The sequence below is a fragment of the Hordeum vulgare genome, chromosome 2H (genome assembly GCF_904849725.1).
Source record: "Hordeum vulgare subsp. vulgare chromosome 2H, MorexV3_pseudomolecules_assembly, whole genome shotgun sequence".
Taxonomy (NCBI): domain Eukaryota; kingdom Viridiplantae; phylum Streptophyta; class Magnoliopsida; order Poales; family Poaceae; genus Hordeum; species Hordeum vulgare.
The window spans coordinates 432043540-432071330 of NC_058519.1; the positions used below are offsets into that span (position 1 = coordinate 432043540).

At 45.3% G+C, this 27791-nt stretch overlaps 1 protein-coding gene across 1 annotated transcript; it reads right to left on the bottom strand.

Annotated features, from left to right (window-relative positions):
• Window positions 1-20608: 20608 nt before the first annotated feature.
• On the bottom strand, window positions 20609-26065 carry LOC123426534 (2,3-dimethylmalate lyase-like). Its single transcript, XM_045110372.1, has 6 exons — window positions 25758-26065; window positions 24789-25000; window positions 23666-23947; window positions 21674-21796; window positions 21003-21153; window positions 20609-20873 (listed from the first exon to the last, which is right to left on the bottom strand). The coding sequence occupies exons 1-6, from the start codon at window positions 25942-25944 to the stop codon at window positions 20863-20865; spliced, it is 966 nt and encodes a 321-aa protein (XP_044966307.1). The 5' UTR covers window positions 25945-26065; the 3' UTR covers window positions 20609-20862.
• Window positions 26066-27791: the final 1726 nt, after the last annotated feature.

The window sequence follows — 27791 nt, forward strand, 5'->3', positions numbered from 1 at the left end:
GGCAAAAGGAAACGGCAAGGGAGAAAGGCAAATGAAAATGGCAAATGTGAAGTGGGGGAGAGGAAAACGAGAGGCAACTGGCAAAAAAGGTAAATGCAAGAGATGAGTTTGTGACACCTACTTGGATAGATCGCCTCCCCGCGCCAGAAATCAACACGTTGACGAGAGACTATTCTTGACTTGATCCTCCCCGGCAACGGCGCCAGAAATCCTTCTACTACTGCAACAACACACCTTCCCTGGTACGGCGCCAAGAATCCTGCTGCTGCGACTACGCCTTTAGGGACTTCCTAGGCAAATATGCAAAGGATTTCCCCGCGGCCTTGGAGCCTTGCGTTGGTGTTCCCTTGAAGAGGAAAGGGTGATGTAGCACAGCGGCGGTAAGTATTTCCCTCAGTTTTGAGAACCAAGGCATCGATCCAGTGGGAGGATCTCGTCAAGTCACAAGTACCTGCACAAACACAAAGAGCTTGCACCCAATGCTATGAAGGGTTTGTCAATCCCTTATAGATTGTTTGCAAAGTGAGAACTAAAAGCAAAAAAGTAAACAAGCAAAGTAAAAGTGAAAGCGGAAATGATAGTTGTGAATAGACCCGGGGGTCGTAGTGTTCACTAGTGGCTTCTCTCATGAAAGCAAGTAGACGGTGGGTGAACGAATTACTGTCGAGCAATTGATAGAACCGCGCAAAGTCGTGACGTTATCTAAGGCAATGATTATATCTATAGGCATCACGTCCAAAACAAGTAGACCGATACTTTCTGCATCTACTACTATTACTCCACACGTCGACCGCTATCCAGCCTGCATCTAGTGTATTAAGTACAAAAGAATAGAGTAACGCCTTAAGCAAGATGACATGATGTAGATGGACAATCTCATATCTACGATAAAAGACCATCTTGTTACCCTTGATGGCAACAACACGATGCGTGCCTTGCTGCCCCTTCTGTCACTAGGTAAGGTCACCACACGGTATGAACCCAAAACCAAGCACTTCTCCCATTGCAAGAATCATAGATCTAGTTGGCCAAACAAAACCCAAGACTCGGAGAGACTTACTGAAAGTGCAGTCATGCCCTTAATCTTGTTTTGGTGTTGCTGACAACACACATATAGATAACTAATCACTAATCCCCTTTAAGCTGTTGTTAATGATCATGTGTTGATAAGGCCAAGCTCATGTGCTAACAAGGACAAGATCAAGATAAGCATTCCTAAGTACTACATGCTTGAATCTTGTGGATGCTCACATGGTGGACAGATGAAGATGAATACACAAGCTAGGCTTTCCACATTGTGTATGGGAGAGCTTCTTGAAGACTTCATCATGTCTTGCTTTTAACTTGAGTCAAGAAGGAACAACAACACCAAACTCAAGTGAAAGGCTAACTCAAAGGTATCAGTTCCTTTGACGTTAGTGGTGCGGAGTGATGGTCAGCGAATAAAAGTATACACGCAAGTAAAGATCATCGGTACCCCTTCTTTTTATGATTCTTGAGTCTTTAGGGATCGCGCACTATTAAGCGGGGATCACTGGGTATTGCGATAAATTTGCTCAAAACTACATCTCTACTTCTCTGCTCATGCCTTATACCACAGTCAAAATCTCGGACATCCGGCTTCCTCCGGACGTCCGAGGGCCGGACGCCCGACCACTTCGGAAAACCGGAGCCCTATACCAGAGTCAACTTCTCGGACATCCGGCCTCCTCCGGGCGTCCGAGGGTCGGACGTCCGACCCCTTTCGGATATCCGGAGCCTTGCACCAGAGTCAAAAACCTCGGACTTCCGGCTTCCTCCGGTCGTCCGAGTGCCGGACGTCCGACCGCTTTCGGAAATTCGGTGCCCTTGAACAGAGCTGAACTCTTGGACATCCGACCCTCTCTTCGGACGTCCGGTCCCTGTTCGACTACACAGTGGCCAACTGATATGAACACTCCTTCGGTCGTCCGACGCTTGTCGGATGTCCGGAAACCGTCGGACGTTCGACCACTGTCAGACTTAAGTGACCCCAACGGTTACTTTACTCTCCCCACTATATATACCCCCTCCCACTTCGTGAGAGGGGGTCCAATACAACCGTATCTTCATAAGGACACATTTCTACCTCACACACATTTGCTTACACCAAATCTTAGATCCCAAGAGCATTTGTGAGCCCCTTTGAGAGTTGTTCCAATCAAAAGATAGATCGTCTCCCTCTCCTCCTCTCAACCCAAGCTATTTGAGATTTGAGCAAGTTTTGAGCATTCCCCGTGGTCTTGTTACTCTTGGATGTTGGAGACTCCTAGGCGGTAGGAGTTCTTCGGAGAGGAATCAAACCGTGTGATTACCCCCGGAAAAGTTTGTGAGGGTTTGGAAGCCACCTCAAAGTCTTACCACTAGTGGTTGAGAAACGCCTTCGTGGTGTTGTCTCAAAGGGAGAATAGGGTGAGACTTCATGGCGTTGGTGTGCCTTCGTGGTAACATCCACCTCTCTAATGGTGACTAGCTTCCCTCCAAGGAAGTGAACATCGGGATACATCTTTGTCTCAGTGACCTTGGTTATCCCTAACCCTAACTCCTTACTTGTGGTTTACTTGTGTTACTTGAGCATACATACATTGCATATTATTTGTGCTCATTATATTGTGTTGGCTATTTCTTTGTACAAGATTAATCATTCAAGCATACCCTCTATATCCACACGTTCACACTTGCAACTATTGATATATCGTGTGCTATAGTGTGATCTAGTATCTTGTGTCTTTCACCTACTCGTCGTGTGATATAGCTCAAGTAAGCTTGTGTAACTTACTTGTGCTTGTTAGTAACCGTGTTGTGTCCATCTTCATAGATCGTGTTGTTGGTGCACGTTGCGGTGCCTATTGCACTTAGGATTTGTGCTTGAAAAGTATCCTCTTAGTTTATTTCCGCATTAGCATTAAGCCAAATCCGAAGAAGTTTTTAAATAGCCTATTCACCCCCCTCTAGGCGTCATCGTGGTCCTTTCAATTGGTATCAGAGCAAGGTCTCTCTTTAATTAGGTTTCACGACCTAGAGAGTATCGATGTCGACTATTGGATTAGTGCACAATGACACCTTTGACTTTGATGGCACAAATTATACCCTATGGAGAATTCGTATGCTTCATCACTTTCGTGCCATGGGCCAAAATACTTTACGAATTGTTCTTGTAGGGATTGCCGACAAAAAGGATGATGCATCTTCATCTACTAATGAAATGTATCTTGATTGTGAGGCTTTTCTTGCCATTCATCAAACCATAAGTCTTGAAGTGTTTAAGTCTATCTCAACTTGCAAGTCAGCTCATGAAGTTTGGACCAAACTTGAAGATATATATGGTGGGTCCTATTTTGATGAAGACAATATTATGATGAAGGAGTTGGTGCATGAGCTCTTCACTCTTTTCGATCATGAAGAGTCCACCACTACTTCCATATCCGATTGCTTGAACACCTCAGCATCTTCAACCTCACAAGGTAATGACATGGTAAGTGAAGAAGTATGTGTTGATGAAAATGTCATAGCCTCTATGGACACGAGCATATCTAGCACCACACATAGTGTAAATTATTGTGCTGATAGGTCATGCATTTCACCTAAAGATCCCTAAAAAAATGTCTGTGGTGAAATACCTGCTCTCACGTGTCCTCTTGATCAAAATATTTTGTTTCTCCCTAGTTGCTCTATGACTAATCACTTAAGGGAAATCAAGAAATATGAAGTACTGTTGACTAATGAAGAATCTGATTCACCAAAAGAATCATCATCAACTCCTCCAGTTCGCATGTGCCTCATGGCAAGAGGTAATAATGAGGTATCATCTTCTGTGTGCAATAACGATGATATCTGCGATGAGGATGAGGATGATGACTTGACTGAAAATATCTATGTGATCAGTAAAATTCTTCATAAAGCTAAAAATAACGCTCTTCAAAGATTCCAAGATGTTCTTGCCTATTTTGAAAATTGTAATGATTCACTTAATCATGAACAAGCTAAAAGTGAACAACTTGAACATGAACTTGAGAAGAGTCATCAAGCATGTAGAGACTTAAGATATTCAAAAGAAGAGACTGAAGTTGCTCATGATAAACTTAAAAAGGATTTTCAGGTCCTTCTCCTTGAATGCAATAATGTCAAGGGAGAGCTCATCAAAACCTCTAAGATCTATGAGGAGCTTCAATCTACTCATGAGAAGTCTCTAATTTCTACTTTCTCCTCTCATATTGTTGATGATACTTGTACATCTAACACTACCTCGTTTGAAGTATCAACATTGAAGGAGAATGTTGAGCTACGTGCTCAACTTGATTTACTAACTAGCAATTATGGGAAAATGGAAGAAAACCATGTAATGCTCACAAGCTCTCATGCCGATCTTATAACATCCCATAATGTGCAAAAGTTAGCTCATGAGGCTATCATCACCAAGGTAACATCAAGTGAGCCTCATGTGGACAATGGCACTACTTCTAGTCAAAGTACTATATTTCCATGTGCTAGTCCTCGTAATTCGTCTACTCATAATGTTGCTACCTCGTGTGATGAATTACTTTTATTGCCTTGTTGCTCTAACACTGAAGCTTATACTTCCTCTAGTACTTGCGTTGATACTAACCGTGTAGAGGAAATCGAAGAGCTCAAGGCCCAAGTCACTTCTTTGAAGAAAGACTTGGAACAGTGTCATGAAGGGATGTCCACACTCAACAACGTCTTGTGTGATCAAACATCTCCGAATGACAAAAATGATGTTGGAATAAACTCCAACAAGAACAAGAGGGGCCTAGAACAAGTCAAGAATTCGGCCAAGATCATTTGCTTCAAGTGCAAAGTTAAAGGGCACCACGTTAGATCTTGCCCTCTGAAGACGAAGCCTCAAAGTCACCAACAACAAGGGAAGCGGCCACAAACTCAATCACATACTCAACTACAAGTTGAAGGAAGGCCTCTTCCCAATAAGACCCAAGCCAACACTCCCCGAGGTGAGAAATCAACTGGGAAGAAAGCAAAGGGTAGATGTTGCTACTTATGTCGTGAGAAGGGTCACGTCGCTTCGTCTTGCACGAGAGGTAACTTATCCAACCCAATCACTATTGATGATATATATTCCCTTAGGAAGGATAAGGTTGGCAATGTGTTTGCCAAGTTTGTTGGTACTCAAAATGGTGTCAAGAAAAGAACCATTTGGGTTGCCAAGCCTATTGTGACTAACCTCTTAGGATCCAACGTAGTTGGGGACCAACAAGCTCAAACTTGATCAATAGGTGACTTTGGAGGACATTGGAGACTTGGATACACAATGAAGATTTGAGGACTCTTCATCATTTGTATTATCTCAAGCCAAGTCATTTGTATTATCGAGCTCATATCCCATATCCAATGTGCCTCTTTGCGGTAACTTGTACTTAAATTGTTTACATTGAAAGTTGCCTGCCCCACTCCTTCTCATGTCTAGGTTTGGTACCTAGCATGTACTTTGACATGTTGCGCCTACTAGTATGATTGTTATGTGTTATCTATCATGTGTAGGTCGTTATGTATGTCATATAGTTGTGTGTTGTCCTGATCATTACTTGCATCCTAGTTGCACCGTTGTGCGAGTCTTTTGAGATGTTAATGACTCATCACATTAAGGGGGAGTGTTCTTCTCTACGCACATCACTAACCCAAAATGTGTATATATGTATTGGACTCCATCTAGTATCCACGGTGCAAGATTATCCAATCATTTCGTTGGATGTCAAAGCCATCCGAAGTTCAAATTGGCATCCACTTATCAGCTTTAGTTGGATGATTGATTGCCTTGTATGATCAATACATGGATTATCACATTAAGGGAGTGTGATATGCTTTGTGCACGTCACAACCCTTGGTAAGATAAACATCCCATGTATGCCACTCAGAATCTACCACATGGGGTTATTCTATAACTGTGTGGCTTGTCGTGTTCCACGTGACTTAATTCGCATAATAATCCTTTTGGTGTTTAAATCCCTTAGATGTGCGTGAGTATGACATTCTACTACACCTATACTCATGGCTTAGTCGCTAGATCGTACTTGAAGGAAGGGCATATATGATGCAAGCCTTTCAAATTATTTCTCTACACTATGATCTAGCTAATTGGGATGTTAATGTATGGTATCTAAACATTATGCTTATGGCTAAACTCCCATATCACACTTGTGTGAGTATAAAACGATTTGTGTGCTCGTTTGGCATCTACCACCACTGATAATTCCAAATACCATTGTGTTCACTCACACATGGTATCTCTTGCTTGGTAGTGTTTTCATGGTCATCCTATTTCGGCCTTTCCTCCATTTGACCTACATAACTTGCCGAGAAATTCATGTGTCTTCCGGTAATCTCCCATGCATGTGTTTGAGGTTGTATTATTTACTTTATAATGTTGTGGGAGTTATAATCGTATTACCTACACTCATATATCTACTGGAGTGAGACATGCATGTAAGTTTATGCAAAATGCATACCTTACATGGTTTGATTCTTTGACCGGTTCATGTGTTGAACTTGGGGTGCTATCATATGTTGATTTGTCACCATGATCCATCTTGGACAACATGAATGTTCCGTAATTAACAGTTATGTGTTCATTTGTCCAATCTGTATATTCTTGGTTTTTGATAGGCTTGTGTAGGCATATCTACTATGTGTAGATTCACATGCCTTGTCTATCGTATCTTTGATCCAATATATGTATATGGTAAATCTGACATATCCATTAAAAGGTTAAGGTGTGCATGAAAGTAAAAGTTATATCTATGAGCACATAATTAAGTGATTTTACCCTATATATATGGTAGTTGGACTAACAACTTCGGACCCAATGAGTTTGGGGACCATATTGTACTTGAATGGTGGTTTAGGTACTTTGGAGAAGCATTGCTATTTTGACTTATTCTCAGAAGAAGTTGGTGGTGCTGGTCACGAAGAAATTAGAGTCAAGGCAGGACTCCGCTACTTCTACGCCATATCAATGCTTTTCGGTAACAAGTATTTACTTCATGCATGTATAACATTAGAGTCAACCCTGTGTAGGTTGCATCATCGCATGAACATAATACTTTTTCCACTGTGTAATTTCCTGCATGTCCTTGTCAATCACACTGATGAAATGCTTAGTGTTGGTGCTCTCTTAGCTCTTCATGGTCATATGTATGAGACAAATTTGTGCCATGGCCCTTGTGTCATGTGCCTTGCTCTTAGGATAGGATAACTTGTGCATAACACTATGCACTCATGCGTCTGACCGTATTTTGGACCCACACTTATCATAGTAATCGAGTTAGAAGATTTATAGCATACCATGTCCAAAATATGTTAGTTGTGAGGCTCTTGGTTGCTACACACGCGAAAATGCTCCTTATCACTTCACCACAATGAGCATGACAAAAAATGCTTAAGTGTCCCTGTCTCGATGTAGCACTTGAACTTGGTGGTTAAACCCACCACATACTCCACTGTTCGAGCGATGGGAAGGTATAGTTACTATATGAAATAACTGTTGGATGCTACCTCCGCTCGATTCACTCAAATCACCTCATCATCAAGATTCCAGAAATTGCCTCTGCCTACTTCCCTCTCGGACGTCCGACGCGTCTCGAACGTCCGACGGCTGACACACTCCGGACGTCCGGCACCTGTCGGTCGTCCAACGGCTGATGCCCTCCGGACGTCAGACACCCATCGGACGTCCGACACATCGGGATCCTCTATAAATAGAGGGGTGCGGGCTGGGCCTTGCCCTAGCCACCACGTGCCCTCTCTCTCTCCCTCCACAGCCGCCGCTAGTCACCATTGGAGTTGTACCCCGCGATTTCTTCTTTCTCCTTCCGATCTGCAGGTAAATCTCGGTTTCCCTCTTGATTGGTTCCCCTTCTCACTAGTTCATGTGTTCGTTCATGTGTCTTGAACGTGACCGTTCCCCATTGGGTTTCCAATCATGTAGGCCTTCCAATCATGCCCAAGATTAGGCACACTGCCGAGAAGAACTCTGTTGGCTCATCCGCTCGTGCCGCTCCTGGCATGGGATCGGATGACACCAATGTACCACACCGTCCCTACAAACGGGTCACCCGGCGTCCTCCTCCACAACCTATCTCCTCGTATGATGGCTCTTACTTCGAGGATGAGCTTGAAGCGGAGGAACATGATGAACTTGAAGTGGAGGAACGTGCTGAATACGTTGTCGTTCGGAAGACTGTGTCGAAGCCGGGGACTCGCAGGCCCTCATATATGCCACCGCCTCCTCCTGAACAGCCAGCAGGTGATGCTCGACGTATCTCCTTAGAGCCTCCTCCCTCCTTGGGTCGTGAAGTCACGGACTTCACCAAAAAACCCAAATCCACCTATTTTACTTTCCGTAGAGATGTCAACCAATTCGATGCTGAATGTGATTCTCTGGATTCACGGTTTCGCACAAATGTCCAAGCGGACATTTTCTCTACTGTCATAGTTCCTAAAGGTATTTCAGTTCATCATTCCATTGACCTTGAGCACATCCGCACTCACCCGGCGAAATATCCGGGTGCCATTGGGCTTCTTGAGTCCTCGGGGCTAGATGCTCCCCTTGCCTTTAAGTGCGATTTTAACAGTGGCGCCATCCACCAATTCTATGCCACTTTTTACTTTCATTCTGATGACTCCGTTAGCTGGATGACCTCTGATACGGAGTTTAGGACCACTTATGCGGAGTTTGTTGTAGCTCTGGGTTTTCCCCACACCGGTTTCAAAATTCACAAAAGTGACCCTAACCATGCTCCCAAATCCATTGCGGCATGTGGGTCTCTTCTCAAACCACGTCATGAACTTGATGGTGATGAAAAACAGAAAGATCTCAACCAAGTGTCTATCTGGCGGTCTCCATACTTTTGTTGGGGAACGTCGCATGGGAAACAAAAATTTTCCTACGCGCACGAAGACCTATCATGGTGATGTCCATCTACGAGAGGGGATGAGTGATCTACGTACCCTTGTAGATCGTACAGCAGAAGCGTTAGAGAACGCGGTTGATGTAGTGGAACGTCCTCACGTCCCTCGATCCGCCCCGCGAACAATCCCGCGATCAGTCCCACGATCTAGTACCGAACGGACGGCACCTCCGCGTTCAGCACACGTACAGCTCGACGATGATCTCAGCCTTCTTGATCCAGCAAGAGAGACGGAGAGGTAGAAGAGTTCTCCGGCAGCGTGACGGCGCTCCGGAGGTTGGTGATGATCTTGTCTCAGCAGGGCTCCGCCCGAGCTCCGCAGAAACGCGATCTAGAGGAAAAACTATGGAGGTATGTGGTCGGGCAGCCGTGAGAAAGTCGTCTCAAATCTGCCCTAAAAGCCCCATATATATAGGAAGAGGGAGGGGAACCTTGCCTTGGGGTCCAAGGGACCCTCAAGGGGTCGGCCGAGCCAAGGGGGGGAGGACTCCCCCCCCAAACCGAGTTGGACTTGGTTTGGTGGGAGGAGTCCCCCTCCCTTCCCACTTCCTCCCTCTCTTTTTTTCTTTTCCTTTGATTTCCTTCTCTTGGCGCATAGGCCCCCTTGGGGCTGTCCCACCAGCCCACTAAGGGCAGGTGCGCCACCCCCAAGGCCTATGGGCTTCCCCGGGGTGGGTTGCCCCCCCCCCCCTCCGGTGAACACCCGGAACCCATTCGTCATTCCCGGTACATTCCCGGTAACTCCAAAAACCTTCCGGTAATCAAATGAGGTCATCCTATATATCAATCTTCATTTTCGGACCATTCCGGAAACCCTCGTAACGTCCGTGATCTCATCCGGGACTCCGAACAACATTCGGTAACCAACCATATAACTCAAATACGCATAAAACAACGTCGAACCTTAAGTGTGCAGACCCTGCGGGTTCGAGAACTATGCAGACATGACCCGAGTGACTCCTCGGTCAATATCCAATAGCGGGACCTGGATGCCCATATTGGATCCCACATATTCTACGAAGATCTTATCGTTTGAACCTCAGTGCCAAGGATTCATATAATCCCGTATGTCATTACCTTTGTCCTTCGGTATGTTACTTGCCCGAGATTCGATCGTCAGTATCCGCATACCTATTTCAATCTATTTCACCGGCAAGTCTCTTTACTCGTTCCGTAATACAAGATCCCGCAACTTACACTAAGTCACTTTGCTTGCAAGGCTTGTGTGTGATGTTGTATTACCGAGTGGGCCCCGAGATACCTCTCCGTCACACGGAGTGACAAATCCCAGTCTCGATCCATACTAACTCAACGAACACCTTCGGATATACCTGTAGAGCATCTTTATAGTCACCCAGTTACGTTGCAACGTTTTATACACACAAAGATTTCCTCCGGTGTCAGTGAGTTATATGATCTCATGGTCATAGGAACAAATACTTGACACGCAGAAAACAGTAGCAACAAAATGACACGATCAACATGCTACGTCTATTAGTTTGGGTCTAGTCCATCACGTGATTCTCCCAATGACGTGATCCAGTTATCAAGCAACAACACCTTGTTCATAATCAGAAGACACTGACTATCATCGATCAACTGGCTAGCCAACTAGAGGCATGCTAGGGACGGTGTTTTGTCTATGTATCCACACATGTAAATGAGTCTTCATTCAATACAATTATAGCATGGATAATAAACTATTATCTTGATACAGGAATTATAATAATAACTATACATTTATTATTGCCTCTAGGGCATAATTCCAACAACTTTATCATTTTTCAATGCGTTATCTGCACCATCTACCCCAAGATGGGTGACAGGGGAACCTGCAGCGGCTACTGCATTGATATCATGTCACACTTGCATGATTTTCCCAAGCGCAAGATAAATGTGCCTCATTTTCTGTGGCATGAGATTCGGCTCGCTAGTCTTCAATACAAGCGAGCCTTCCCTCATGCCCCCTTCATCCAGGCCTTCATCAACTTTATTGCTGCTTTCCCACTTGCTCCTACTCACACGCACCACAAGTGGGTCATCCCCACTCATATGGCGGATGACTATGCTCATAGGAAAACCCCATCCACCTCCACTCGTCTTGCTGCTTCCCAGTCAGACACTCCTTCATCCAGCTCTGCCTCTCTGAGTTGCTTTGCCAAATTCATTGGCAAAGCCCATTCTTCCATGATGAAGGCGTTCTCCTTCCAGTGCGCTCAGAACCACGATGTGGTTTCGCGCCTCATCACCTCCAAGAATGCCCTCAAGGCTCGTCTGAGAGACTCGGGCAATCTTGATGTCAGTGACGATGAGGCTCTTCCTGCTATTCCTCCTTCCGATTTTGGCTTCCCATCTGGTCCTGAGTGGGCTGATTTTCTTGACGAGGCTGGTGGCAGTGGCTTGCCTGAGGATGAGGATGATGAGGATGATGGTGCTGATGATCTCTGAGCATTGTGGATGTTTCTGATGCCTCCCTTTTCGGTACTTGATGCCAAAGGGGGAGAAATGTATCCTAGTTTTAGTCTTTGGAGTTTTAGCTCTTGAACTCAATTTGCATGGTGGAACTACGATAATGTATGGATAAACGACTATGATGTACTATGTATGAATGCCGTGCATCATCGTATGCTATTATGTTTTGTTCTATTACTCCATGTGATGATCTGCTGCCATATGATTTCTTCGATACACATATTAAGGGGATGCTCCCGCATTTACCTGTTTTACCATGCATATAATCAGGGGGAGTTTTGACAAAAATCTCACTCTCCCATTCATTCTTACCATGCATATAATCAGGGGGAGCCTCGTAACAAATCTCTCCTAAGCTACACATGTTTATTACTATTTTGGAGAGCTATATGTATGTTGTCATCAACTACCAAAAAGGGGGAGATTGAAAGTGCGGTCATGCCCTTAATCGTGTTTTGGTGTTGCTGACAACACACATATACTCCCTTCGTTCCTAAATATAAGTCTTTTAAGCGATTTCACTAAGGGTCTACATACGGATCAAAATGATTGAATCTATAGTATAAAGTATGTCTATATACATCCGTATGTAGTTCACTAGTGAAATCTCTACAAAGACTTATATTTAGGAACGGAGGGAGTAGATAACTAATCACTAATCCCCTTTAAGTTGTTGTTAATGATCATGTGTTGATAAGGACAAGCTCATGTGCTAACAAGGACAAGATCAAGATAAGCATTCCTGAGTACTACATGCTTGAATCTTGTGGATGCTCACATGATGGACAGATGAAGATGAATACACAAGCTAGGCTTTCCACATTGTGTATGGGAGACCTTCTTGAAGACTTCATCATGTCTTGCTTTAAACTTGAGTCAAGAAGGAACAACAACACCAAACTCAAGTGAAAGGCTAACTCAAAGGTATCGGTTCCTTTGACGTTAGTGGTGCAGAGTGATGATCAGCGAATAAAAGTATACACGCAAGTATAGATCATTGGTACCCCTTGTTTTTATGATTCTTGAGTCTTTAGGGATCGTGCACTATTAAGAGGGGATCACTGGGTATTGTGATAAATTTGCTCAAAACTACATCTCTACTTCTCTGCTCAAGCCTTATACCAGAGTCAAAATCTCGAACATCCGGCTTCCTCCGGACGTCCGAGGGCCGGACGGCCGACCACTTAGGAAAACCGAAGCCCTATACCAGAGTAAACTTCTCGGACATCCGGCCTCCTCCGAACGTCCGAGGGCCGGACGTCCGACCCCTTTCGGATATCCGGAGCCTTGCACCAGAGTCAAAAACCTCAGACTTCCGGCTTCCTCCGGTCGTCCGAGGGCCGGACGTCCGACCGCTTTCGGAGATCTGGTGCCCTTGAACAGAGTTGAACTCTCGGACATTCGACCCTCTCTTCGGACGTCCGGTCCCTGTTCGACTACACAGCGGCCAACTGATATGAACACTCCTTCGGTCGTCCGACGCCTGTCGGACGTTTGGAAACCATCGGACGTCCGACCACTGTCAGACTTAAGTGACCCCAACGGTTACTTTAGTCTCCCCACTATATATACCCCCTCCCACTTCGTGAGAGGGGGGGTCCAACATAGCCATATCTTCATAAGAACACATTTCTACCTCACACACATTTGCTCACACCAAATCTTAGATCCCAAGAGCATTTGTGAGCCCCTTTGAGAGTTGTTCCAATCAAAAGATAGATCGTATCCCTCTCCTCCTCTCAACCCAAGCTATTTGAGATTTGAGCAAGTTTTGAGCATTCCCCGTGATCTTGATACTCTTGGAGGTTGGAGACTCCTAGGCGGTAGGAGTTCTTTGGAGAGGAATCAAACCGTGTGATTACCCCCGGAAAAGTTTGTGAGGGTTTGGAAGCTACCTCAAAGGCTTACCACTAGTGGTTGGGAAGCGCCTTTGTGGTGTTGTCTCAAAGGGAGAATAGGGTGAGCCTTCGTGGCGTTGGTGTGCCTTCGTGGTAACATCCACCTCTCTAACGGTGACTAGCTTCCCTCCAAGGAAGTGAACATCGGGATACATCTTTGTCTCAGTGACCTTGGTTATCCCTAACCCTAACTCCTTACTTGTGGTTTACTTGTGTTACTTGAGCATACATACATTGCATATTGTTTGTGCTCATTATACTGTGTTGGCTATTTCTTTGTACAAGATTAATCGTTCAAGCATACCCTCTATATCCACACGTTCACACTTGCAACTATTGATATATCGTGTGCTATAGTGTGATCTAGTATCTTGTGTCTTTCACCTACTCGCCGTGTGATATAGCTCAAGTAAGCTTGTGTAACTTACTTGTGCTTGTTAGTAACCGTGTTGTGTCCATCTTCATAGATCGTGTTGTTCGTGCACGTTGCGGTGCCTATTGCACTTAGGATTTGTGCTTGAAAAGTATCCACTTAGTTTATTTCCGCATTAGGATTAAGCCAAATCCGAAGAAGTTCTTAAATAGCCTATTCACCCCCCTCTAGGCGTCATCGTGGTCCTTTCACTTACAAGGATATCAAATCATGCATATAAGAAATCAGCAAAGACTCAAATATAATTCATAGATAATCTGATCACAAATCCACAATTCATCGGATCTCGACAAACACACCGCCAAAGAGGATTACATCGGATAGATCTCCAGGAAGATCATGGAGAACTTTGTATTGAAGATCCAAGAGAGAGAGAAGAAGCCATCTAGCTACTAACTACAAACCCGTAGGTCTGAAGTGGACTACTCACGAGTCATTGGAGAGGCGATGATGTTGATGTAGAAGCCCTCCAACTCCAAAGTCCCCTCCGGCAGGGCACCGGGAAGGGTCTCCAGATGAGATCTCGCGGAAACGGAAGCTTGCGGCGGCGGAAAAGTGTTTTCGTGGATGCCTTGATTTTTTCTGGATTTTTAGGGAATTTATAGGCCAAAGAGCTAGGGCAGGGGAGCGCCAGGGAGGCCACAAGCCTGGTTGCCGCGGGCCCCCTGGTCGCGGCAACAGGGCTTGTGGGCTCCCTGTGGGCCCCCTGCCTTGGCCCTCAAGTCTCCCGACCTTCTTCCGTTCTGGAAAAAAAAATCGGGGATTTTATTCCTTTGGACTCCGCTCTAAAATCAGATCTGAAAAGAGTCAAAAACACAGAAAAAACAGGAACTGGCACTTGGCACTGGATTAATAAGTTAGTCCCAAAAAAGATATAAAAGGTAAACAAAAGATCCAAAGTTGACAAGATAACAGCGTGAAACCATCAAAAATTATAGATACGTTTGAGACGTATCAGCGGCGCGGAATCCGTCCTTGAACACGGCCCAAGTGATGACTTGCCCGGCTCGGATGATATGAAATCCATCCCACCAGGCTCTGGCTCTGCCTCCGAGACAGTGGGTTGCATAGAGAACTTTCTCGTTGTCGTCAGTGCACTTGACCAACGCGAGAAGGTCTTCGATAGTGCGGATCCAGTCACCAGCATCCAAGGGTTCAGTCGTCTTCGTGAATATGGGCGGCGTAGTCCGCATAAACTCAGAGAGAGTTGAGCGACCGTTGCCATTCCCGTTCTGCGGCGGGTGGTTCACCAAAGTTTGAGCCAGCTGCCGGATAGAGGCATTGTTGGCTTGATGCTCCTCCCGAAGAGCTTGAAGGAATTGAGCCATCGTCAAGCTTTTAGGGGGAGGCGGCGGCGGAGGTACATCGTCTTGCTACACATGGTGATCTCCAGCTTGAGCTTCCCCTCCGGTTCCCTGCTGCTGTCCTGAAGAGGCAGAGCCGGGGTTGCCGAAAGTGCTGGTGCAAGTTGCATTCACCATCCTGTCAGGGGAGTAGACAGGTCAAATTCTGCTGAATCGGTTGCACTCGAAAGGGATGACGTTATAGTAAAGAGGGGGTCTGGTGTGTGCTAGTGTGCAAGGTTTTATGACGAAGGTTTTTGAAAGAACTACTGCATTAATTTAAAGCAAGCGATGCAGTCGTTCACAAGCTGCTCAAGGCAGAATGCGAATTGTATCCAACAGGTTCACACAACATCCGGGTCATAAAATCCTGATACAAGAACTCCTACGTTCGGTACATCCTACGCTGCTACGCGATCGACTGCGCGGTCTCATAAGTCGGCTCTATGGGATCTTCGTCTTCATTTTCATCTCTGTCTTCATCTTCATTAGTGCTTCCCTTCCTCAAAGGGGTAGGGGAAGGAAGTAAACCATCTCGACGTCTTTTGGTTGGTGAGGTAGCGAAAAGCTCGGTGTACTCTTTTGTGGTTAAGCGTCGACTCTGAAGAGGAACAACCTGAAGCGGGGGTATTCCTCCTCGGAAAGCAAAGCCAGGTGATATCACATGTGCTCCTTCTTTCTTCACCTTTCTGTTCTTCATCTTCTCCATACGAAGTAGGTCCTTAACTTGGTGCAGCTCTTGGCGAATCCTAGTTGACTCCTTGATCAAAAGATGCGTCAAGGTGTCTGAGGAGAGGCTGAAGTAGGTCTGAAACCTTAATGGCATCCCGTCCTCAGATGAGGGGTTGAGTGTCCAGCTTCCGTCTATCTTATCCTTAACAAAAGGTAAGTGACGAGTAGCGGGTTCGTTCGCCATCTCAGGAAGGATGTCGCGGAGTCGCACGAGTGCCTCTCGTGCTGCAGTCTCCACGACCAACATCAGATCCTCCATTTGTGGCCCTTCAAAGAACCAGCTAGTTGGGGAGTCATTAGCCTTCACTATCACGTCCACGTGATACTCCTTGGTGTCAGCGTTGACCCAGTGTTCGTGGTAGAGAAAGACGGGCGTCGATGCACTTGACACTTCTCGAGGCTATCACTCAAAAGCAGAGGAAAGCCCGTTTCCAGAAGCGTCTCGGGTACGGCGGCCATCTACAAGGTGTAGAGGAGAGGGTTAGAAATATATAGTGGGTGCGGTTCTCGGGTCAATCTATGTGCACTAATTGTCCGGCTATCGCCTATGCTACCTAAGGCTTCCTATAGTCAGGATGGCTTTGATACCAGCTCTATGGGGACCCCGACTTACTAGTCGAGAATCGTCGTGCTCAGTGATCCTAGAGATCAATGCTCACCGAACACAGATACTGAATAAAGAGTCTTACATCCAAGTACCGATTATTACAACACGTGACCGAAGGGTCAAGTTCACAAGACAGGGCCAAATCACACGGATACACTAATAGCGGAAAACAAAGGGGCTAAGCGGGTGCCCATGCCATCAAGCCTACACCGACAGGCATTCTGACTCGAAAGCGTCCTAGTTCGCAAGGGTGTCGCCGAAGACGTACTCATCTCCAAACTCCGGTCCTTCCATGTCTGGTCAATAACATAACCAGTGGCAAGCCAATGAGTACTTTGAATGTACTCGCAAACAGCCCATGATATGAACAATGAAAGTGAAGGATAACAATATCATGCATTTCTAGTATAACTCATCGGGGTGGAATGATCATTGCTTATGCATCAAGTTAAAGAATTACTCTTGAAGAACAGGTTACAGATATCAACATATCTGTTGAGGGCTGAACCATCCGGGTTCACCCTATATGCCAAGTCACCAAACTTGGTCATAGCATTGCTATCATAGCAACACTTTTCTTATCACCAACACATACTCACGCTACGCACACTTGGTTTATGCGGAAATATCAGGACGTAGTTTAAGAAGGATTAACCAACTGTCCTTGACCGTGGACACGGCTATTCGAATAGTTTACACTCTGCAGAGGTAGTACGCTGGACCCACGAGATCCGGAAAACTTCCGTGTCATCCACGACTCGCGGTATTTCACATACCCGAGGTAAGTACCCGATCAATGCCTTTCCCCTGACGATACTAGACAAAGAGGTCCACTCGATTGGTACCCAGCCCACATGTCGTACGTCTTACGAGCACCAACTCTGGACAGTACCGACCATGCGGGGACCAACGGTGTGACTGGAACTCATAAAAATGGCATAGTCGTCCTACCCGGCACGACCCCATCACGAGAGTGACCACAAATCACTCCCGCCACTAGTAATGTGGCTCTTTGCTAGCACCGACCAAAGTAATTAACATAGCCCCGTCCCATAAGGGGTAACGTGGTCGTACTGGTAAGGTTGGGATGGTCGACACATCATAAATCTAATCCCATTTCCGAAACCTTACTCACACAAATACTGGGTGCATCACTTCTCCAAAAGTGACCACCTAACTCATCATCACCCTCGGGCATTAGTGGCACCCGACGGGGTTTTCATAAACTCTTGCTTTATGACAACATCATGCTCATGATAAAACTACTGCTACTTTACTTGTCAACATGGTATTAGCATGACCCTAAGGGTAGAGTAAATCTCAATGCATGTGCTCCGAAGGAGCCTTCGGTAACATCATGTCAGATGAGTACCGGCACTTATGATCATATGCAACGAGAATACTTGCTATTATAACATGCAAAGTAACATATGCTCAGTCATGGTCAAAGGGTTGCTTGCCTTGGTCAGCTAAGTATCCGGGGTCTTCGAGGTCTTCCGCTCCGATTCCCTCGTCACACGGGTTTTCTATCGTTGATAAAACAATAAATAAGAAATAGCTCACACAGAAACAGTCCATAAAGTCATTTTAAAAATGTTCCCTATTTCTGATAAATCTAAGATATCATTTAAAAAATACTTGCCTTAATTTTCCTTGAAGGAATATTTTTAAAAACAACCAAGCAGAAGCAAAACTATTCCATTTCAGCCCTTTTTAATATTGTAAAATAGATTAGTTGCTGGAAAAATTCATCCAAGCATATCATTAAATACTACACATTTTTAGAAGAATAACAGTGGAAGAATTATATTTTTACACTGGTTAAATGTTTTTATAAAAAATCTTAGAAATCCAGATTTAAAAATAAAAGAAAAACAGGCCAGCTCCTGGCCTGGCTCGGCCTAGAGCTGGGCTAGCCCATGGCCAGCCGACGGCCTGCCCAGGCGCGCGTGCCGTTAGGTTTGAACCTGACGCGCGGGGCCCTGCGGTCAGTGGCCGAGGCCAGCGCGGGGGAGGAGGCTGGGCCACCGACAAGTGGGGCACACCTGTCGGGGTCGTCTCCTACCTCCAGCCAGAGAGGAGGAGGAGGACGCCGACGTGGTTGCCGACGTGCTCAAGCTCCAATGAGCACGGGAATGGGTTCGCCATACCGTCGCCTACCTGCTGGTGGTCGAAACAACGACGGGGAGGCAGGGGTTCGCCGGTGATGAGGAGGTCGTGCCGGAGGGGTTTCGGGAAGTGGTCGAGGGGGTGGCTAGAGACACGGAAAAGCTCGGGCGAGTTAGGGGAAAGCTTCATGGGGTCAAGGGGGTTAGTTTGGTGGGTCGAGGGGCGCACGAGCCCTCGTGTAGCCGGAGATCGACCGGAGCTCCGAGGCGGAGGGGCCTCGGTCGATCTCGAGCACCGGGGCTCTGCTAGGTTGCTGGGGTGGCTAGGGAGGTGCTAGTGGATGCGGCGAAGCTATCTGAGGGGTGCTGGAGCGAGGGGGGGCTATTTATAGGCCCGCGACGGTGAGCAGACTCGGGAGCGCCGGTGACTCACTGTGGCGCGCATGGGGGTGCAGAGAGACGTTGGGGTTGAAACCACGGTCTCAGGACGTGGTATTGGACTGCCCGAACCGTCTGCTGCAGAGAGAGAGAGAGGAGAGCCGTGCATTCGTGGCCACGCAAGCTTGACCGAATCTGGAGCGCGCGGGCACGCGTCGCGCGAGCTCTAGCGCGAGAGAGGAGGGGCCCTGAGGCTTACCCGACGCAAAGGGGCTGTTGGGGAGGAGGTTGGACATCTCGGGGGAGGCTGGAACTGGCCGAGGGCGTCACCCCCACCTCGGTGACTCCCTATTGCGTGCCCAGAGCGCAGTTTTGGCATGCCACGGCATGCTGGTGCGCTCTGAGGCACTTTGGACGTGTCTAGCATGTCCTGACACTTGCTGGGGGTGTGGCTAGCCGTTTGGTTTTAGTGGGAGCTTCGGCTGGTCAAAGGAGGCAAGAAATACTGGTGCTGTTAGTCATGAACTGAGGTCTAAATTGGGTTTTTTGGCCTTTCCACTTTGAACCAGTGAGGCGCCAGTTGACTGGGGTTAGATACAGGTGTTGGCTACTTAATCTAAGAGTTTGAAGCAAAGGAGTTTGGTTTAGTTGTGGCTAAGGTGGCTTTTTCCTATCTGTCAGAAGGTGTTCGACAGTGGTCACACGAGGTTGCACCCCACCACTGGTGCTGATACTTAACAGGTTTGGTTTTGATGATAAACCATGGAGTTCCACCAAATTTGAGCTTCAATGGACAAGTTTAGCTTTGTAAACTTGAAATCACTCCAATATGACCAGATCTGTTCCTTCCAAAGGGAGTGTGGGCAAACTAAGTCCCACAAATCTCATTTTTGGTGTAGAACCCTCATTTGAGGTATTAGGCACTCCTGCAAAGTTTTAGCCTCATTTGACAAACTTTGCTATGTAGAGTTGCTCTAACTTGATTCTGGACAGACAGGGTTTTTGGGTTATTTGGGGTCCTTATCCACCTTTGATCAAGGTGAAACTTTATGTAGACACCAAACAAGGCTTAGGGACATCACTGGAATTTTCTAAGAATTTATTGAGAATATTTCCTTTAGAAATATCTCAAAATGCCAAAACAGACAGAAATATAGTTTTAATCAATAAATATAATATAAAATGGGGTTTAAAATCCTATGTATGGAAAATATATGTCCTTCTGATCATCTCTAAATTTAATCAGATTTTTCCAAAGCAGAAAAGTATTTTTCTATGTTGGAATACCAATTCTGACCTTAGAAATGGACAAGTTATTTAATTAGGAAAATACTCACAAAAATAATTATTTTTGTGGTTTTGAAATATAAAGATAGGTAAAAATCAGATTACCAAATATGAGTAGTAGCACTGCTTGTTATCAAAAACATGCAGTGCAATCTCAAGGTGGTTTTACTTTGGTTATCAAAGGTTTTTGGAAATCAATAAAATACCAAAAAGGAATTTAGGGTTTTAAAACCTCACATGATCAAGCATACAAGCATACAATGTTAATCATGTCACTCACAACATTAGTTTTGAAAAAGTTTTAACAAGCTTAGAATTTTACAATAAAGACAAGTGATAGCAGAATCAGGGTGTGACAACTACAAACAGTGGTGAGAAACATTTCTCAACTACCTCAAAGTTGGTTTATTGAAATTGAAATTGACACCAGGAATCCAGGTTTGCTGACACCAAAAGCAGCATACGTTTACAAACATTTCACCACCTCATTTACAACTTGCTAAAATCGTCTGCCTCAAGATAAACACGATTGCTCTATATCATTGCTCGGAGGTACAAATCTCAAATTTTCAAAAGCAAATGGATACTGATGGCTCAGTGGACACCTGGATGCCATTTCCATATGCCAATGGGGATGCTCCTTTCTACGGGTTACCTGTAAAATGCCGGAAAAAAAAGTCACTAAAAATCATGGATATCGTATTTCCATGTCCATGCACTGCTCAACACTTGGGGGCTAACATGTCTACATTGAAGAGTAATGGTAGAAATCATCATGGCTCACCACTTGGCGTCGATGGCTGGGCTTGCGGGACAGTGTACTGTTTATCTTCCTGGTAATAGCGGTTGAACCCTAGAGTATCCTTGATCTCCTGAAAAGATGGCAGGCTGGCAGGTGGGGGTACGCCACCACCTTTTATCGCGAGTAGAGCATCCTGCATATCAAATATTCATGTGCCACGAATAAAAAAGTAGTGCTTCACACTCCAAAATGAACAGCTACCTATGGCAATTACTGGCATTCACATGGTTGCAGAATATCTACATGCATTGAAAGATGCTATGGTTGTCCCTGATTTCCCCTTTGCGGTGCAATAGATTGATCTGCATGCAGCTGCTCAATAAACAAGTCCATTTTTTCGAATGTGCAACAGATGATCATGCAGCTGCTCAATAAACAAGTCCTTTTTTTCCAATGTGCAATAGATATCTGCATGCAGCTGCTCAATAAACAAGTCCTTGCACTTATGTTCTATGCAAAATTTCAAGGAACACTGTATACAACATGTTAGACCCCTTAAGTTACTGGATAGAACTGGAATAGTTGTAAAAACATTGAGACAAATTCAAGGCAATATTAGAGGAAGTTGGCATCATGTATTTAAATTCGTCGGAAAATGAAAAGAGAATGTTGTATATAAATCATAAAACATGCTTCATATGTAAAGAACAAACCTCCATTGCACGCATTGCTACCCCAATTAGGGACAACGGATAGACTACAAGGCTAAAACCAATCTCCTTGAGTTCAGCAGGGGTCAATATGGGAGTTTTACCACCACCTTCTAACATGTTTGCCTGCAGAACAAAGCACAGGGTATAATATCTGATGTCCTCATCCAAGTACGAGAGGAAAAAAAAAACGAATTCACAGGCGAATTGAAAACAGAACGTTCAGAAGCAGTCATCATTCATATAGAAATATTAGAAAGAGAAGTAATCACAAGCATAAGGGCCAGTTCTTTTGAGGCATGTTGTGGAAATAAGCTCCTGTGAAAATAAGCTGTGGATAAGCTCCTGTGAAAATAAGTTCCAGATAATAAGCTAGCCAGTTCTTTTCAGTGCTTGTTTTTCAGCTTATTTGTGGTATGGTCAGTGAAAAGTCTGTAATGCCCTTGTACTATATTGTTATGCGGATAAAATGATATTTTGTTACTTTTATCATTTTTCATTTGTCCATAACACATGACATTACAAATTTGTATCAAATCTGAAAATTTTGAAAAGAATTGAAGAAGATCGTCACTTGGCTCGACGAGCTCATGGCCACGGCCTGGGAGGTGAGGAGGGGCGGCGTGGGGCCTTCCACCAAAGAAGGAGCTCGGCCGGAGTAAGCAGTCGGCCGCCGGAGAGGAGCGTCCGCCGGAGTGGGGCGTCGGTTGCTATTGGAGATAGGGAGCAGGCAACGCGATAGGGAGGAGCAGGGCGGGAGATGTGGGCTACCCGCCGGCGAGAGCAACGTGGATCTTCGTCGGAGAGAGCCGCAGCGAGGACCCGCGCAGAAGGGGAACGGCGGCGGGGAGCAGAGGAGGCCGGGACCGGCGGCGGGGGAGCAGAGGAGGCCTGGACCGGCGGCGGGGGCGGCAGGGGAGCAGAGGAGGCCGGGACCGGTGGCAGGGGAGAGGGCCTCGTCGAGGAGGAGCTGGAGCCGGGGGCTGGCGGCGGCGGCGTGGAGAGAAACCCTAGCGAGCGGGGGAGCGAGAGCGAGCGGGGCGGGGTCGAGCGAGCGAGAGGGCGGTGCGGGGTGGCTGGCCAGTGGCAGTTTCACCGTAATTTCTGTAAAAAAAATAGGGTCCCTTTACTATACCCCTTCGGGGTTAAGAGGCTGCTTGGATACGTTTTAGTCTCATGATTAAAAGTAGTGAGACTAAAACTTGCTAGCCTCATCCATGCTTGGATCAAAATACTAAAGAGACTAAAATCAAGTTAATGAGCATTTATTATCCTGCAAACCCTCCAATCCAAAACTAGTCTGAGGAGTTAAATGAGGAGAGAGAGGACTAATGCACATTTTAGTAGGGGTACCTTTGACTAAAAGATTTTAGCCTCAAGACTAGTTTTAGCCTCTCTTTAGTCAGGGGTGCTTGGAATTTTAGCCTCTTAAAGAGACTAGTCTTAGTCAGACTAGTTTTAGTCCCTTGGATTCAAGCACCCTCTAAGTCAAAAGCTCCGGGAAGCTCCTCACCCCCAGCTTTTTTTCATCGTGAAGAGAAGAGAGGTGCAAATAAGCTAAGCTAGCTTATCAAAAACGAGTTCTTTCACACTTCTAGCTTATTTCGACAATAAGCTCAAATAAGCTGGAAAAGAACTGGCCCTTATGTATAGTTAGAGCCACAGATGACATATCCCTCCTATCTCCCTCTCTAGTTTGTAAACATTTGCATACCTGGTAAATATAGGAAAATACTAAAAGAAGTCATTTCATGTTTGGGTATCATTTTTGTATCCAAAATCTACTCAATACGTTTGATCTGCAGGCTAAAATATGGTGATACCCTTTTGAAGTAACTTCAAGATTCGTGCAAACTTTTAGGGGGGGGGGGGGGTACGGAAGCAAAACTCTAAATAAAAAGGTTATCCTAGGTAATCTCAATGCATGTGAGTACAGTCATAACTCTTGGATGACTAACTCGAGTATGACAGAAGAACACAGGTGGACCATCTTACCATCTTTGGTACTCCAGGTGCAATGGCACAGAATGCCTTCATCTCTTCTATTGAAGCAAGGGCATCAATAAATAGAACATCTGCTCCAGCATCAGCAAAAGCCTGAACTCTCCATAATGCTTCATCAAGAGAAACAGCTTGACGAGAATCAGTCCTTGCCACAATAACAATGTCAGAGGCACTCTCCTTCCTTGCGTCTATAGCAGCTTTGATGTGCATGACTGATTCCTCCCTCGAGATGACTTTCCTTCCTTCAGTGTGTCCACATGCTTTTGGTGCCACCTTCAATATGTTGTGTATTGTATCAATTAATGAAAATTTTAGAAGGCGGAAGATGAATTACACAAGTCTTCTGTTCATTTTGGTTGATGAATAAAGTAAGAAAACTTTGAAATAAAATGGAACCAATGTCTGCTTAAACACACAAAGATATAAAGACGGTATTATATCCGTAGTGCTTGATATATTGAACATCCAAGCATGTCAGACGCATATTTAGGTCATGATGTAGCATAATAGCTGAAACAATTTGGTGAAATTTTGTCATAAGACTGAAATAGGTGACTGGAAGTGGAACTAGAAGTATTTATCACTGGATCAAATGATTCATTTGGAATTCTAATGGCTGCAAATATACCCAAAAAAACTTGCATTGTAAGAATCATGTCCAATGAATGAGATTAAAGTTATCCTTTGAAATTTTTAAGGATGGATCCTACAAGTACATTCCCATAATTGAGCACCATAGAGCGGGAGTCTGAATCCTAATCACTCACTACCATCAGCCAGAAGAACACCTCCCGTTCATACGATGTAAATAAAAATGTATTTACATTTAGTTTTGAACACTCTAAAGACACACACTGAATACCACATTAAAAAAACAAAGAATTGATAAATTGCCAGTTCTGGGGAATAACTATTTTTTAATGCCTAGCAACTTTTAGTAGAAAGAAATAAGATCCAAATTATTTCGATTTTAAATTAAGGAGTTACAGCCTATTATGAGAGATTCATAAGGTTACTTACCAAAACATTAAAAATAATTACCGAATCTATCTGAAAAATAAGAGCAGTGACTTTGACAAGTGGAGCAGAAAATGTATGGAAGATCTATGAGTACCTGATCTTCAAGCATGATTCCAGCCAACCCAGCATTAATGTATCCTTTTACAGTTCTCTTGATGTTCATAGAATTTCCATAACCATTGTCTCCATCTCCAATCACGGGAACCGAAACTGCTTCGGTGATTAGACGCCCTTGATCAACCATTTCTCCATAGGAGATTAATCCAACATCAGGCAATCCAAGTCGTGCAGCAGAAACACAGAAACCTGAATGGAGAACATATATCAAAACTCCAATGCATGAAGTACCTTCAGCTAACACCAAAAGTTACTTCAACAGAACCCTAGAAAAGTTCAGTACGCAAAAAGCCACTACAATCTCTTAATTTCCATAGTGGTTTATTTCATCAAACAAGTCAGCATAACAGATATTAACTACCTTTAAGGAAACAAAGTTCTAGTTAATTGTTAAACACCAAAATAAGCAGCATTTACCCAGAACAAATGCTCGGAAACACATTTGCATTTTAACTTTCTGAGCTAGAATAGTCCTTGCATAGTTACTCTTCAAGTCGGCTCTGTGTCCAATTTTAATTATTTGCACAGCTATGTACAGTATTTGTCATGTGTCATGACAAGAAATTGCCAGCTTAACTATTGTCAGCAAAATGCAACTTACGTCCAGATAAACTTTAGCTCACATCTTTATTGTGCTAGTAATCAAGGGTGATATTTGGACTATCCCTCCTTCCAGTGCGCAAAAAGTTTCAACAATGGAGAGGGTAATTCTCATATCTTCCCAAGAGGATATGCCAAGCCGTGTGTTGACTGGAACACTTGGAATGCACGGTTGGATAGATCTACTATACTACCGGGGTGACGAAGGAGCTTTTATTCACCAGCCGATCGTTCCAACAAAAACTTAAACCCCGCAAAGGGGTTTACAGCAACGACCGCGCACGAACACAGCCGGAGGAGCAAAGAACACGCGAGAAGCATGAGAAGGAGCAAAGCGATCGCGCACCGCCCATGAAGCAGATCGGAAACCCCGCGCGCTCGACGAGGCGGGCGCCGAGCGCGTCGAAGCAGCAGGGCGCCTGGTGGGCGCCTGGCGTCGCCAGGATCCGGCGGAGCGCCGCGGCAGGTGACTCCCCTGGGCGGATGCCCCGGGCGCCTTCCTCGGGGGCGAAGTAAGGGGCGCGGCCTGCCATCGCTGCGCGGCGGCGGAGGATGCTGCGAGTGGGATCGGGTAGAGGAGGCGGAGGAGGAAGCGCGAGGGGAGCGGAGCGAGGCGGGCAGGACTGGAGCGCCGGCAGTGGAAGAAGTGTGTGTGGTTGGTGTGGCTCCGTCCGAGTCAACCAAGTCAACAAGTGGCGCATCCATGGATCCCGTGATTTTTCTGATTTTTAAAGGGAAATACGTGACATTTCTTCAGTCACGTCCGAAGAGGCAAAATTGACAAAAATGATTCATGAGGAAAGAACTCACGGAGTGACCCCTCGCGGGAAATATTTCATCGGCCTGACCCTTTTATGTGACGCCTGACACTTAGGCGCCACACTACACTGTGTGACGCATAGTCGTTCGGCGCCACACCTCCCGACCACCTGGCAGGGAGGGCCCATCCCCCAGGCCGTGTGATGTCTAAGCCTCAGACGTCACACATTGTAATGTGTGGTGCCGAACGCTTAGGCGCCACACATTGACTTAACTGGCCACGGACCAGCCCCCCTCCCCATTCCCCTCCCTCATTCAAACAGAAACTGCAACGGCGGCGGCTGGCTCTCTTCAAATCCCTAATCCCCTCCCCCATCTCCTTCAGATCTGGTGATTTCTTCCTTGGATTGATCCCCCAAGGTAATCTCCTCCCCGATCCCTTCCGTTCTCCATCCTTCTATCCAAGTGTATTAGGCTTTTGTTGAGTAGATTGATTTGAGTAGATTGATTTGAGTAGGTTCTTAGGATTTGACTAGTTAGGATATGAGTTAGTATATGAGTAGATGAGTAGTAGTAGTTCATATTTGTAGTTAGTATTAGTAGTTAGTATATGAGTATATTAGTAGTAGTTCATATTTGTAGTTAGTATTAATAGTTCGTAATAGTAGTTAGCATTAGTAGTTAGTATATGAGTATATTAGTAGTAGTAGTTCATATTTGTAGTTAATATATGAGTATATGAGTAGTAGTAGTTCATATGAGTTCTTAGGATTTGAGTAGTAGTAGTAGTTAGGATATGTAGATTAGTGGATGAGTAGTAGTAGTTAGGATATGTAGTTCATATGAGTTCTTAGGATTTGTAGGATGGTGTAATTTTTTGAATATGAGTATTTTTTGAATATTAGTTAGTATATGAGTAGATGAGTAATTTTTTGAATATGATTATTTTTTTGTGATTTGTAGGATGGTGTGGCTTCTGAATAATGTTTATGACGTTGAACACCGGGCCTATTTCATGTCGGAGAAGAAAATGATAAGTAGAAAATGATTAGTAGATGAGTAATTTTTTGAAAATGTAATAAGCACTTGATATCTTCTTCTCCTAACTGTTTGCAGGAGCTTACGCCCTTGAAGATCCGGTCTCATGGGACATCGTCTGTAATGCAGTACGATGAGCGGTACACCCCGTACATCGAGATGACAGGACTCCTTCCATTCGTGCAGCTTGTGAGTCGGTCAACGCCCAATCTGAACGCTGCGGCAGTCACGGCACTTATTGATCGTTGGAGGCCGGAGACACATAGTTTTCACCTCCGGACCGGAGAGATGACGGTTACTCTTCAAGATGTTTCCATGATCACCGCACTTCCGATCGAGGGGAAGCCTCTTTGTATGAGCACTGATTCCGAGGGATGGCGGCATCAAATGGAGGCTCTTATTGGTATGTCGCCGCAGGAGCCGGAGGTAGAAGATGGAGGGAAGAAAGATAGAGTCCCGGCCGGCGCTCCTTTCACTTGGATTGCCGTGAACTTTGCTCATTGTCCTGAGGACGCAGATGACGAGGTGATCCAGAGGTATGCTTGCGTGTACATGTGGTACGTCATCTCTAGGACTATCTTTG